The sequence below is a fragment of the Zingiber officinale genome, chromosome 9A, assembly GCF_018446385.1.
Source record: "Zingiber officinale cultivar Zhangliang chromosome 9A, Zo_v1.1, whole genome shotgun sequence".
In the NCBI taxonomy this organism is placed as follows: Eukaryota; Viridiplantae; Streptophyta; class Magnoliopsida; order Zingiberales; family Zingiberaceae; genus Zingiber; species Zingiber officinale.
This window is the reverse complement of record NC_056002.1, coordinates 3829847-3844289: the sequence shown is the minus strand read 5'-3', so window position 1 is coordinate 3844289 and position 14443 is coordinate 3829847. Positions and strand designations below refer to the sequence as shown.

The 14443-nt window shown below is 33.0% G+C and overlaps 1 protein-coding gene across 1 annotated transcript; it reads right to left on the bottom strand.

The window, feature by feature from the left end:
• Positions 1–2416: 2416 nt before the first annotated feature.
• On the bottom strand, positions 2417–8143 carry LOC122021801 (tRNA(adenine(34)) deaminase, chloroplastic-like). Its single transcript, XM_042579957.1, has 4 exons — positions 4329–8143; positions 4174–4261; positions 2999–3126; positions 2417–2894 (listed from the first exon to the last, which is right to left on the bottom strand). The coding sequence occupies exons 1-4, from the start codon at positions 7883–7885 to the stop codon at positions 2627–2629; spliced, it is 4041 nt and encodes a 1346-aa protein (XP_042435891.1). The 5' UTR covers positions 7886–8143; the 3' UTR covers positions 2417–2626.
• Between the last annotated feature and the right edge of the window lie 6300 nt (positions 8144–14443).

The following is a 14443-nucleotide window of genomic DNA, read 5'->3' as shown; positions in this document are numbered from 1 at the left end:
AAAACTACATATAAAATTAAAGAATAGGACGTACTTTTTATTTTTATTAAAAGCCAAATTTATTTTTTTAGAATTTTTAATATATTTTTGGATCTAGTACTATTTAACCATTAATTAACTAACCAATTAAAGGCTATGTCAAAGGGATAGTTATATTGATTGATTAGGATTTGGTGTGATTTTTGGTTTGAGAAATGATATTATTAAGGAAAAATTTTAAGAAAAACTTTTAAGGATAGACACATAAATGATGGACCAACAAAAAGTAAAATGATGGGTCACATTATTTATGTGTCTATCCTTAAAATTTTTCCTTGAGATTTTTTCTTAAGTGTATCAAAACTCTTTTGGTTTTATGATGATCTTTTAACCAAAGTTGTTGATGATAATATAAAATCTAAAAAAATGAACAGCAATAAATTCTCATGCAAGATTTGGCATGGATTTGATAGTAAAAACAACTTTTAGTAAAAGGTGATTGGTAGTCATAGAGGGTTTAAATTTTGAAAAATAAATATGGATTGATTTTGAGGAAATTTAAAAGTATAAGGATGCTCATTTGGTACTTACTGTCTTTAAAGTCATAGAAAATTTAAAATAAAAAAATATATATATCATGAACAAAGTCAAGAGAATCCTAAGAGTACAAGAATATTAATTTGACATAAATTTAATGTCTTTATGATCATTAAACACTTTTAATAAAAATGTTTTAAAACAATTAATTAACTAAAATGACTTTTAATCGACTAACTATTTGAATGCGGTCTATTTGGTAAATCCAAAAATAAAGTGATGAAATTCCATAAACTTAAATACAACTTAATGTGATATATATGTGTGACTAATTCAGAATAATTGGCATGTATGAGGTTGAAGTAGATGTTGAATATTATCAAGGTAGAGACTTTGACATGCAAGGACGTGACATGTAAGTTGTGAAAATGGACTAATTAATTAGGAGCATGCAACATGTCAAATGAAGTCGACTTAAACTCGGCATAGGATTGGACTCCATCTTAAATTGGCTTAATTCTAATGTGATCGTGAGCACTACTAAGTTCAACCAAATTAAAATATCAATGGATCCTTCATTCAAAATATCCAAAAAATAAAAAGAGAAGAAAAATGTCCAAGAGTGTAGGAACCAGAAGCAAAGCAAGTGCAATTAATGCAAGCCATAAAATAATAAAAATAATTTACTTATAAATAATGGCATGCGGCTTTGGAGAAAATAAAATTATAAATTGTTGTACCGAGAAAAATACGCTTAACATTAGTTTTTATAATACAGCTAGTGTATTGACTAAGAACAGATTAACAGGATACTGAGACAAGCTAATGGTCTTTTACCATATATAACACGGCTAGTTTAATTTTTTTTAACGCCCCGGCACAATGGCACAACTCTTAGACCTTAATCAAATATTTAAAAATCGAATCCTAACTATGTCACACTCTCTAAGATGATAATTCTAAATACGCTAGCCGCTTAAATAGACATCCATGAGCACTCTTCAATTTACTATATTATATAAAATTGACGGTATAATATTTCAAGGCAGGCCTTACATGATACTATTTGTTGGGACCTTAATAAGAATTCAGAACAAGAGGAGTGTTATTACAAATAGGGTTGTAAACAAATCGAGTCGAGCAGAGTTTCGGGATGTTTAAGTTTGTTTGATAAGGTAATCAAGCCGAGCTTAAAATGAACCAAGCTTTTAAAATGAGCGTTCAAGCTTGACTTGGTTTATTTTTTATGAGCTTGTGCTTGTTTGAAGCTTGACTTAAGTTTGGTTCGTTTAGATGTTATCAAACTCTCAATTCAAGCTTAACTTGAGCTTGGCTCGAGCTTGGTTCGTTTAGATGTTATCAATCTCTCAATTCAAGCTTAACTTGAGCTTGACTCGAGCTTGGTTCGTTTAGATGTTATCAATCTCTCAATTCAAGTTTGTTTGATTATTTAAAATTTTTAATTGTTTGATTGGTTATTAAGCTTGATAATTTAAATTTATTTATTTATTTGATTTGATTTTATTGTTTATTTAGCATATTAAAAAGAATTTTATTAATGAATATGATTCATGAACATTGTTCATAAACGTTGTTCACAAACATTGTTCACGAATGTTAACGAACTGAACGCATATGTGTTCAAACTTGTTTGTTTAACTTAACGAGTTGTTCAAGTTTGTATGTTTAATTAATCTTATGTATATTGAACGAACATAAATAAACTCTTACCAAATTGAACACCAAAACTTGTTCGCGAATGTTTGATTTATTTACCGCTCTAATTACAAAGAAAAAAAGTATTGGGATTAAAACCTCCCTTATGAGAACTACCCTTGCATTTCAGCACAATTATTACTTTCATTCTCAAGTGCGTGCAATTAACCAATGCAATTGCCCAAATTACAATCGTGGAATAATGGCACTTCTTCTGCAAATGTAGGCATGAGATACACTGAAAATCTACAAAGTCATCACTAGATGTCGAGATTGATCAAGGGAAAGCTCTGAGGGGATCAATACAACATAGGGCAAGTGCACATTGTAAGGGATAACCGACTTGTAGATAGGCATGGACTATAAAGTTACACCTGAGCTAATATACTCGAGTCTATAAGCAAAATACAGAGAACAGGTTGTGCATCCTTGAGAACAATTTTATTGGGTGATTTGGTACTGGCAAGTCTGACTCGGGTGATGACTTTTGCTTCTTCTTTATCTTCTTCCTTCTGAGTTGGAAAAATTGTTGTAGTACGTCTGAGCATTCAGTTGCAAGGACTCCACGTCTTAATTTTATGTTTGGGTGGAACGGATGGACAGGACCCGCTAATTGGCTTGATCCATCTGAGCTATTGCTTCCTCCATCACCAGGAAACAACCTGCATATGTTGCAGAATCAATCATGATAATTATGAAACAGTTTCCACATTAAATCTGATAATTTTTTTCATGTTGGAAATAAGTTAAGACCTCAAAAGAGTACCTGATCCAGCTGCCATCAGCTCCTAATAGTTTGTTGGGAGCTCCCCACACCACGGTTTCAATTCTAGCCTGGAGGATCGCCCCAGCACACATTGGGCAGGGTTCAAGTGTCACATAAAGTGTTGTTTCCTGCAGAACGTTGACAAGAATCAATAATTTGCGAGCAAAGAATGGATCTATTTTCTTGCTCAAAGAGAAGGCATGTGTATATTACATTATCAAATCAAATTATTAGAAAAGAATATGCCAGGTCACTTGTTGATAAACTTGGTCATTAGAGGCTAGCGAGTGTAAAATGTAGGTGTGCATAACTCCCTCATTTCATACTTCAAAGATAGAAATCATGGCTGTTCATGGCATGCATCTTCTTACTATCAACACCTATGTGGTAGTACCAAATAATGAGGACAGATATTTATTTTTTCTAACAAACCAACATTTTTTATTTTTTTTTCTTTTTTCAAAAACAATTTGAAAATTCTAGTTGTCCAATTTCTCACAAATCTATGAGCTCCGAAGTACTCAGATATTTTCCATTTCCAGTACTTTTAGTAAATATAAGTAGAGAAACTGCTCTGTGATGCAATATTGATGCACCAAGTATGTCATGATTGTGCATTATATAGTTTCTATGACTGGCTAATTAAGAATTTAGTAAACCTTCATGCTATAAAAGCATAGATATTTGCATTTATCCCTGGATGACTGTATCAGAAATTTCCTTTTACAAACAAATTCTGGGTGTAAAAAACACGTGTATTTCTCCTGTTGCGGCTAGCATATGAAGAGCATGCTCCAGAGTCCAGATTAACGATTCAGCATCAAATCACGAACAAAACCTTGCACCTTACACCTTACAATCCTGTACTAAATCCATTCTAAAATAAATGTAGAACACGGAAGTCTGCCCAAGTTGAAATTACAAGGAGTTGGTCATGTTATGTAAAAGCAAAATGATGGGAAATGTATACTGATTGGCCAAATAATAAACTACTAAAACACAGGTTCTTGATGTATCTATAAGACAATGCACCTAAACTATCAAGTTTCCTTAATAAATTTTTTTCTAGATTTCACATATAATATAGTAAGATAATTGTAGTTTGTAGTAAGAACAGAAAAGGCTATACTAACAAAGAAAAAGACAACAAAATTCACAAGGCAAAGGAATATTACAGCAAGGCGCCAAGTCTGAAGAACATTAGAGGCTTCACGTATACAATTCATTTCAGCATGGGCAGTCGAGTCTCTCCTTTCTTCCACTCTAAATAGAAAGTGACAAATAAGTTGTTTAATAAAATAGATAAAAGAAATAAAGGATTTATGCTTACAGATTGAATCCACGAGCAATTATCTTCCCTTGATGCACCAGCACAGCCCCAACGGGTACCTCCCAGATGTCTGCAGCTTTCTGTGCTTCTACCAGAGCTTCCCTCATAAAAAACTCATCAATTTTTCTCTGCTCACTCTCGAGCCTGTATGCTTCTTCCCAATCTTCAAATGTTTCTTTCAGTACTTGCTTATTCCTTTGAAGTTTTCTCCTATTTATATCCCCATTTTTCGTCTCATTTTTATCAACTTCAGATATTTTATCTGTTATCAGATTTTCTTCCACTTTGATGTAGCCAGAGCCAGAATTGGGTATGGTAAGATTTCCTGTATAAGATATTCCTTCATCCATGGAAACTGAAGGTGCAGAACCAATTAGTGGTGGTACTTGGTAAGATGGAATTGTACTAGAAGTAATATCTTCTGATCCCTTTTCATTATCAGCCAATTCTATCTCTGTCGGCCTTGAATCAATGGAGGCACCTACTGATACATAACCCCCTGAAACTCCCATTGAGGTGGATTCAGTGATTCCCGACTGCATGACTACAACACCTGGTGCTTCCAAATTTCCCCCAGTAATATTTGAATATGCTTCATGGCCTTGTTCAATAGGGGCTCCAACTGGCAATAACTGTGTCAAATCACTGCTTTGTCCATTGATCTCATTATCATTATCGCTTGCATCTTGACCAGAAAACCAAGCCTCACTGCCTTCAGAGGAGCTCTTCTTGCCTGATTTATGAGTTGAAGTGTGAGATTCAGCACGACGGATCCAACCCATCCGAATAATATCTGATATGTGTGTCCACAAGGACCTAGAGGTTCTTCTAGCATTAGTATTTTCTGCAGTTGAAGTAATTGTTGAATTAGCATTAATATTTTCTGCAATTGATGTAATTGTAGAATCTACTATTCCAGCAGATAAACCATCTCCCCCCAGCTCTTTCCTATTATCTTCTTGAGAAATTGTGTTTCTAACTTCCCACACCTCATCTGATGGACCTTTTATTCCAGATCCAGATGTAGATCTCCTTGGACTTTCCTTTATGTATTTGTCATCTTTGTCTTGTGACATGACACCAAGTCCACCTAACTGCATGGACATAGTTTCTTGATGGCTTTTACTATGTGTTTCTGCTGTCGAAGTTTCAGAAGATATTTTAAAACTTGACGTCTCCTGCCTTATCTTATCCACAAAATCATCAACATACATTGCAGAAGAACTCTCCAATCTACTAGCAGAACCCAGTATATCACCTTTGACTAGGTATATCTCATCTTTACTAGTTTGTTTATCAAATTGTTGGATATGTGTGCAATCAGAGCTGGAGCCACCCTCTGGAGTTTCATGGAAAGAGATTCCTTGACTTTTAGATTGTGAATTCTCTCCAGTTAAAATGTTCGCTTTCATTTTCTCATCCTGCACCAGTGACAATGAGGAATTCTCTTTGTGGTCAACAATTCTCGTATTACAAATCAATTGTGAATTAGCTTGTCGCTGAGGGGCCGTCACTGAGTGCTGAGGTATTCCAGTATCCTTCAGAGATTCTCTTCTTGAAAAGCTTTGACCAATGTAGAGATCATTTTTTTTAACTGAATTATGTTGGATTTGAGCGGTTGGCATCCTTCCACTATCTTTTGTTGACAACTCAGAATGACTAGATTTTGTTCCAGTTTCACTTTGTGAAACGGATTGCTCATAGCCTCCTCTTGATTGGTTTTGGTGCCTCCCAGCTTGATAAACTAGATTCACAGTTGAAGTAGAATAGTCTGCCTGATCATCTATCCTTGATTGAGCAATAACTTCTGAACTGTTAATCTTGTTTCCACTTAACTTTTGCCCAGAAAAATCATTTTTGTACCGTGCATCAAGTTCCTTATAGTCAATAATCTGTTGGTCAACTTGATCTCTTTTATCTCTTGCTATGTGAACTGAAATTAATTTATCATCTGTCTTCTTTACCATCACTTGCTCATGTTGCCTCTCTTCATTTGAGGCTGTCAAGATGTTGCTACTTTGGATTTCCTCTATGCGCCTAAGATTCTGTGCATGTTCTGTTCTTTGATCGCTTCCAACTGCTTTGTGCTCTAAGTCAATATGTTTTTTCAAGGTTGATATAGAAATGTCCTTGCTCTCCTTCCTTGAATCAAGCATGTTATGTGAGATTGTATTAACATTGTCCTCACATATCTCGGACATTCTCAAAAAACTTTGAGATCCTTTGCTAGACCTGTTTCTCCTAGAAACATGATCCTGATTATGAAAATATTCATTACTGACATCAGTTCTCAGTTCAGCTTGTCCAACTACTCTTTTGTCTACTTGGTGATGCTGCTTCAGTGCAGATGCTGAACTTTCTGCCATGTCAAACTTACTTTCATCAACAGATTTCTTGGATCTAGCCATCATTGTGCCATACTCATGTGTACCAGATACAGTTTGAAGTTCTCGTGATCCTTTCCTGGACTCCAGCCCCACAACTTTTTGTCTTGTATGCTGATCTTCGCGTCTTCTTTGAGATGAAACACTCAGTGAAGAACCTTTTTGCACTGCTTTGTCAAGTTCCTGGTCATTTTGTTCAACTAGTCTCTGATACACTTCACCATGCTTCTTCATCAACGAAGTTGAATGCTTCTCATTGTCCGCCCTTCTCAAATTAACTGCATTCTTTGAAATTATAGCTACATTAGTATCCTCATTTGGCATGGAGAGTCTTGCATAATCTCCACGTTTTCTCTGTGAATTTGCTGCCGTGGCATAGACTTCTTCACTGACACAATGATCATCTTCTTCTCGATGAGCTGAAGCTATTAACTTAGTCCTTGCCTTTCTACTGCGGATCCCCACATTGTAATTTCTCTCTACATAATCTGATTCATTGCTTGAGTCATGACTAACATCATCCTCCATTTTCCGTACTTGATAAACCTCTCTTCGCATAGCATTGACTTTCTTGCCACCACATGCCTTCTTACTTTGCGAGCTATGCTGTGATTCACAGCCAAACTTTTGCTCCCTATTCTCCTCGCCATCGTGCCCACACGAGGGGCAGACTGAGCTCGATCCAGTAGTCCTCGCCCTTAAAGATCGCGCCTTTTTGTCACCAATTGATTTGATATGAGCTCCTCTCTTGGCATACCGCCTCCCACGATCGAATTCAGCATAATCCGCTTCGTCCTCCCAAATCATATCATCGGAGTCTTCTCTGTAGTACTCCCGAAAGCTTTGCTGGGAAGTCCGACAGCAACAACGACAACCCTTACAACCTCCTTCCTTAAGTAAAAGCCTTGCATAGCGCGGCTCTCCATTGCAAGGGCTCGTACTGGAATAAATATGCTCACCATGCCCAGTGAGGAAGGTTCTCAGAGGCGACCAATAGATCAGGCTGGACCGCCTCAAGTAGTAGCCATAGAGCAGAAATCTAGGATTTAAGGAGAGCCCTTGGAGCGAAAATTCGACACCGCCTCCATCGTCGAGCAGCGAGACACGGCGAGGATGATAAAAGGAGGGTTTTCCCCTCACCACAAGGGAACTACCGGAGAAACCACAGTACATGGGAACGCGTGAGGATATACGGGAGAGAAATACGGGGACGTACCGGAAGAAGCAGCCGGTGCTTAAGATCTGGCGAAGGGCGGCGCAGTTACGTTGCCCGAGGAGGATGCTATGACGCCAGTGAGCTGAGAAGACAGGAGCGACGAAGGGAGAGAGCCCGAAAGGTGAGGGAACGGACGGCGAAGGTTTTGGAAGTCCGGCGGAACGAGATCGCGAACGCCATGCCTGGTGACAGTGTCGTCGCTAGTGCGGTCCGCAGTGGCGTAACCGGGTGAGAAGACAACCGAACCAAAACTCGGTCCAATAGGAAATTGGCCCGGCCCAAATGTTGTCCAGAGCTGAACCGGGACACCTTCACACAATCCAATTTATCATGTATTATAATTGGTTTATCTAATAATCATATATATTTTTTTATTTTAATTTTTTTCCTCCTCCTAAAATGATCTTACTCTAAAATTTAAATATATATTTTCATAATTGAGACTATTTTTTATTTAAAATAGAAATAACAAGTAAGATTCTTTTAATAATTTGTTATACAATTCTAAATCCAGTGTTATTAAAAAGTTAACCATTTCACTCTTTTAGATTAGTATAAAATCACTTATTTGTTAATGAATAAAGTATGTTGGTTTTATGATTTTATCGAAGAGATTATGATATTAATAGAATTTTAATTATTAAATAGATGATAAAATTGAACATGATAAAAAATAAATAGATGATAAATTGAACATGGTAATCTAAATATTATTATAACTAGTGTGATCGTGCACACGCGTTACGTGTGTAATATAATAATATATAAATTATTTGAGTTTTTGAAAATTCAAATTGTAACGCGTGTGTAATATAATAATATATAAATTATTTAAGTTTTTGAAAATTCAAATTGTTTGGATTTTCTAGTGTTACCCTTATAAACCAAGAATTAATTATTTGAGTAAGATTCGTCAGACCCATACAATAGTGACGTTGGAGAATCCTAACAACAAATTACTGTAACGAGCTTCCATATGCAAAAAATTATTTTATTTTAATATTATACTTGTCTTAGTAAAAAAAACTTAGAAAAATATATTTTTTAACATCGTCGATCTACAATATTTATAAAAGCTTCTTTGATCATAGTATTGTCAATTCTAAGATGTGGGATTAAAGAGAATTATATTTTTTTATATAAAATAATCAGAGAAAATTAATAAAGAGGAAAATTCATAATAATATGTTTCACTTGTGGAATTACTAATAAACCTTGGAATTATTTTTAGTGTAAATAGAAAAAAAAAGGATATTAACGTAAATACATTTTAGGCTTCACCAAAGTTAGTTAGCAAAGAGGGAAGATTTTTAATAAAATAGTAAGATGATAAAATACGATGACATGAATTTTTAAGTAGAAAATAAATACATGATAAAAATCAATATATTTCAATACTATAACATAATTTATAGGAGGTTATCCATAGTATTATAGAGAAATATCAAAATTCATGTGAAAATATTTCACATGAAAAAAGGAATACTTTTTTAAAATTTGTATCCAAAATTATTCAGTAGGTGATAGGCACTTCCATTCCTGCTGGACCCGGTCCATGTGCATATCTCCGTATAGGACTTTTCGTGAAGAAACTCTAAAGGGCTCCACCAGCTACCGCAAATGATATGTGTTTCATCACACGCTTGCTTTGTGTTCCATCAAGAAAAGTGAAAACCACATGGCGACACCGACTGACACTGCTAAATAAACAACAAAAACAAGGCAATCAATTGTTCACAAAGGCAACAACAACGTAACGCAAAAGGAGATTGATTCCTGTACAGAGAGTCTTCTCTCGCGCTAGTTCTCTCCTCTCCACCTTCCTCAAAAAGTTTAAAAAATGTGTCAAAGTTCAATGTTATGTGTTGTTTAATTTAATGAAAACATTTAGATTAGTGAAGTACCGATTAACGTTAGACGGTAAGATCCATTATCCATTTATCTTGAGGAAGGATATAAAACTTCGGTGGATCGAGCTTCTTTAGGATGAATTGGATAATAAGAATAGCACTTCTGGTTATAAAAACAAAAAAGAAAAATCTCAACTGCTCCATCGTCACATAAAAGTTCGGTAAAGTGGAGAAAAATCTCCAATCTCATTCTTAATTTTGCATGCAGTCCCCCTATCTAAAAAATTTTATTTCCACTCCCTACATGCAAAATTTTCTTTGCTTCAACTCCCCTCATGTAAATATCATGACCAAATTACCCTCAGATGTTTTAGGTATAAAAAATTTTAAAATGAGTATAATTCTGATTAAATTTAGTACTTTATAACTAGAATTCAATACTTTATACTAAAATTGAGAATATTTTCTATCAAAATTAATTCTCATATTTTTCGGTACAAATACTCTAAAAATGAGTATAATTCCTATTAAATTCAGCACATTAAACTAGAATTGAGTATATTTTCTATTAAATTGAGTACGACATTTTTCTTGCTTAATATAATTACTCAAAAATTCAGCATTATTTACCATTTAAAGAAAATCTAGTAAATTTTTCATCCAATTGAGTTATTTAAAGAAAATCTAGTATAATTTTCATTTAATTGAAATTAAAAAAGAATCGTACTCAATTTGATAGAAAATATACTGGATTCTAATTTTAATGTACTGAATTTAAGAGAAATGATACTGATTTTTAGACTTGTTATACCCAAAAGTATGATGGGTAATTAGGTAAATATATTTGACTAGGGAGTGGAAATAAAGTTTTTCACCACTAGAGACTGCATGCAAAATTTTGTTTACCAATAGAGAGTGCATGTAAAATTACCCATAAAAGTTTGCGGGTCGCGTCGCGGCGCGTCGCGCGCGGAGGACCCAGTGCGGTTGCCAAATCAAATGGTACGCGAACGGATCGAAACGGCATCGTGGACAGCGACAAGCGACACGCTTAATGTTAAACAACCTTCACCATTTTGTTTTAAATCAAACAAAATTCCATTGGACATTTTTTTAATTAATTGCCCTTTTTTTTGGTTGTTAAAAACAACGAACAGTTATTAAATAAATGAGCGTTCATCTTCAGCTGTACGTTAATCGACCACTTGTCAGCAACAGCTATTAGTTATTAGTTAGTTGGTAAAATTTACATATAGTCCCTAATAAGTCCTTAATCATAAATAAAATTTTATATGTAATCCTATTGATAAAAATGTTTATTTTCACACCTAGTTAAATATAATGGATTAAGAGTTAAATATAATAGATATTAATTTACTTAATTACTCTTGATATTTTTAGATATAAAAAATCTAACAATAAATATAATTTTTCTTAAATTCAACGCATTAAATTAGAATCTAGTATATTTTCTATCAAATTGAGCACGACTATATTAGATTTTCTTTAAATAGTGCTCAATTGGATGAAAAATATACTAGATTTTTAAAAATAATATTGAATTTAGGAAAAATTATATTAAGTAGGAAAAAAATCGTGCTAAATTTGATAGAAAATATACTCGATTCTAGTTTAAAGTGTTGAATTTAAAAGAAATTATACTCATTTTTAGACTTTTGTACTTAAAAAATATGAGGGGCAATTTTGATATAAAATATACTCGATTCTAATTTAAAGTATTGAATTTAAGAGTAATTATACTCATTTTTTGATTTTCTGTGCCTAAAAAATCTTAGGTATAATTAGAAAATCGTGCTCAATTTGATAGAAAATATATTCGATTCTAATTTAAAGTGTTGAATTTAACAGGAATTATACATATTTTTAAATTTTTTGTACCTAAAAAAATATAAGGAGTAATTTTAATAGAAAATATACTCGATTCTACTTTAAAGTGCTGAATTTAAGAGGAATTATACTTATTTTTAAACTTTGTGTACCTAGAAAATTTGAGGGGTAATTAGGTAATGATATTTGTATTAGTGAGTTAAAATAAATAAAACTTTAATGCAGGGAATGGAAATAAAATTTTTTAATATAAAAATTACATGCAAAGTTAACATTATAATAAAAATTTTTTTCTAATTTACCTTTAGTTTAATTATTACCTTCTTAAAAAAAAAAAAAAAAAAACTTCTCCCATGACGTGATTTAATAATTTATATTCGTTTATACAATCTAGAAGGGACTAGGAAAGGCACCCCTTAACCACTATTAATTTATTATCGTAAAAAATTAAATAATACTACATTTTTGGTTAGAGCAGGAGGAATAATAGTTTGACGCAATTGTTATTGAAAGCAATCCTTTTATATATATAAAATAAGATGAAAACTTTTCTCTTGGAAGGTAAATTCCATGCTTCTAATTTCGGCAAATCTCAAATAAAGCAGGAGGAATAATAGTCTGACGCAATTGCAATTGAAAGCAATCCTTTTCCCAATTCAAACCGTCTAATTTATACCACAATAAGAGCCATTCATATTGGAAAAAAAAAGGCTCTCTATTATTTTATATGAGTCTGGCAAAATGCAAATATAGTTACATGATTAGAGAGACTATTTTTCCAAGAAAAGTAGCTCCATATATATATAGTTGACACTTTGTGAAGCAATGTTAATAGGAGCCCTAACAATAATTGAGGTTGTAAAATTACAAATAAAATTTCACATACTGATAAACATGGAAAATCTAAATTCCTTGAGCATAACACCAATAAGATTCACTATTGGTGATGATTATTTTCCACAACTAATTAATTTTTTCTATCTCAATTATTTGTAAGCGAAACAATATATACCACCCCAACCGTGTCATCCTTATCCTGACCATCTTTTGTTACTGGTAATCCATTTTTAACACAATATCTTTTGAAAGATAAAGAAAAAAATGTTTAAAAAATAAATCTAATACTCATCCACAACTAGCAACATTTAATTTGTTCTTTTATGCTACATATGGGAAATACTAGGATGCCCTATAAATCATATTATGATATAATATAGTAGCTTGTTTTCTACAATTAAATATTTTTTAAATAATATTATTTATAGTATTTTTATATTTGTTTATAGATGTCTAAATAGTCCATGGATTAACATAAGTCAATTAAAAAAGGTCACATGCATAGAGATGATAACCATGAAATTTTTTACTGTTATGCCAAAATCCTAAATATTTTCGGCCAATTTAACACCTTTAAATATGATAGACTTGCATGCATAATATATCCAATAAAAGGATATCTCATTTTATGTACATTGGTGTAGGGACATTAGTATTTATACTTACTAGATTAGAGAATGAATTAAGATAGTCTGTTGGTCTTTGATCTAAATGTCATAGTAGTATAATGGTGTGCTATTTATTCTTTAATAATTTTTCAATTCTCAAAATTATAAAAGGACACTCAAGTATAATTTCATCACATATAGTTTGCAACCATGATCATGTGTTGTCTAGGAGGTCTTATTTATTGATGCTAAAGAAGTCTTTGTTCAACATATTTCTTGCATCATTCAAATTAATCATAAATTAGAACAATAAAATCATATTTTCATGGCCATAATTTCTACTTATCCACTATTTGGGTTTGGTCAGATTACCTAGTAATGAAGGGACATCACTCTCAAGGTAAATCGGAAGAAAAACGGTGAGTGATGAGAATACTTTGTTAATCACATATAGTTTATTCATATTAGATGAGAATATGGTGAGTGATAGACGAAGATAGAATAGAAGTGACAGAGGTGATGGAAATCTCTAGCTTTCGCTTTGCTCTTCGTTTGGATTACTTCAACAAAGTGGCTAGCGGTTAATTCAGGAAGGGAAATTTAAAATGCAAATAGTAAAAAATAAGGAGGAATCTCACGGGGAGGGACGGCGGTAGGGATGATGTCATGATGATGAGTCAATCAGCTGCGAAGGAGAGGAAAAGTTAAGTTTTAGAAAATAAAAGAAAAAAAAAATCAGCTGCGAAGGAGAGGAAAAGTTAAGTTTTAGAAAATAAAAAAAAAAAAATCCAATGAGACGATTGAGAAAATTTTGGATATATCTTAAATGTCACAACTTCTAGATAATGAATTCATTCTAGAGGATTCAGAGAATTGTTATCTATATATATATATATATATATATATATATATATATATAAAGTTAAGTTTTAGAAAATAAAAGAAAAAAAATCCAATGAGACGATTGAGAAAATTTTGGATATATCTTAAATGTCACAACTTCTAGATAATGAATTCATTCTAGAGGATTCAGAGAATTGTTATCTATATATATATATATATATATATATATAAAAGATGAAATTTGGAAGGTAAATTCAATGCTTCTAATTTCGGCATATCTCAAATAAAGTCAAGTCTTATATATTCTAAATATTCTATAAATGGAAGATGAAAACATTCCTCTCGGAAGGTAAATCTAATTACGGCAAATCTCAAATAAAATTGAGTCTACCGTGATTCCCACGTGGCGTCACTTACTTTAACTAGCCTAAACTAATCCCAGGTCTCTTTGTCGTCGCCAAATTAATACTCAATCTTTTTCAATTCTCTCTCTCCTCTCCCTCCATCAGAAGCGCTAAGCTTCGTGGAA

Bases quoted from the DNA above. Each gene is read 5' to 3' on its own strand.
- LOC122021801 (XM_042579957.1), bottom strand. From the start codon at position 7,885: ATGTACTGTGGTTTCTCCGGTAGTTCCCTTGTGGTGAGGGGAAAACCC. The intron at 3,127-4,173 runs GTAATATTCCTT...AACGTTCTGCAG, and splicing joins TTCAGACTTGGCGCCTTGCT to GAAACAACACTTTATGTGAC. The intron at 2,895-2,998 runs GTACTCTTTTGA...CAACATATGCAG, and splicing joins GCTGATGGCAGCTGGATCAG to GTTGTTTCCTGGTGATGGAG.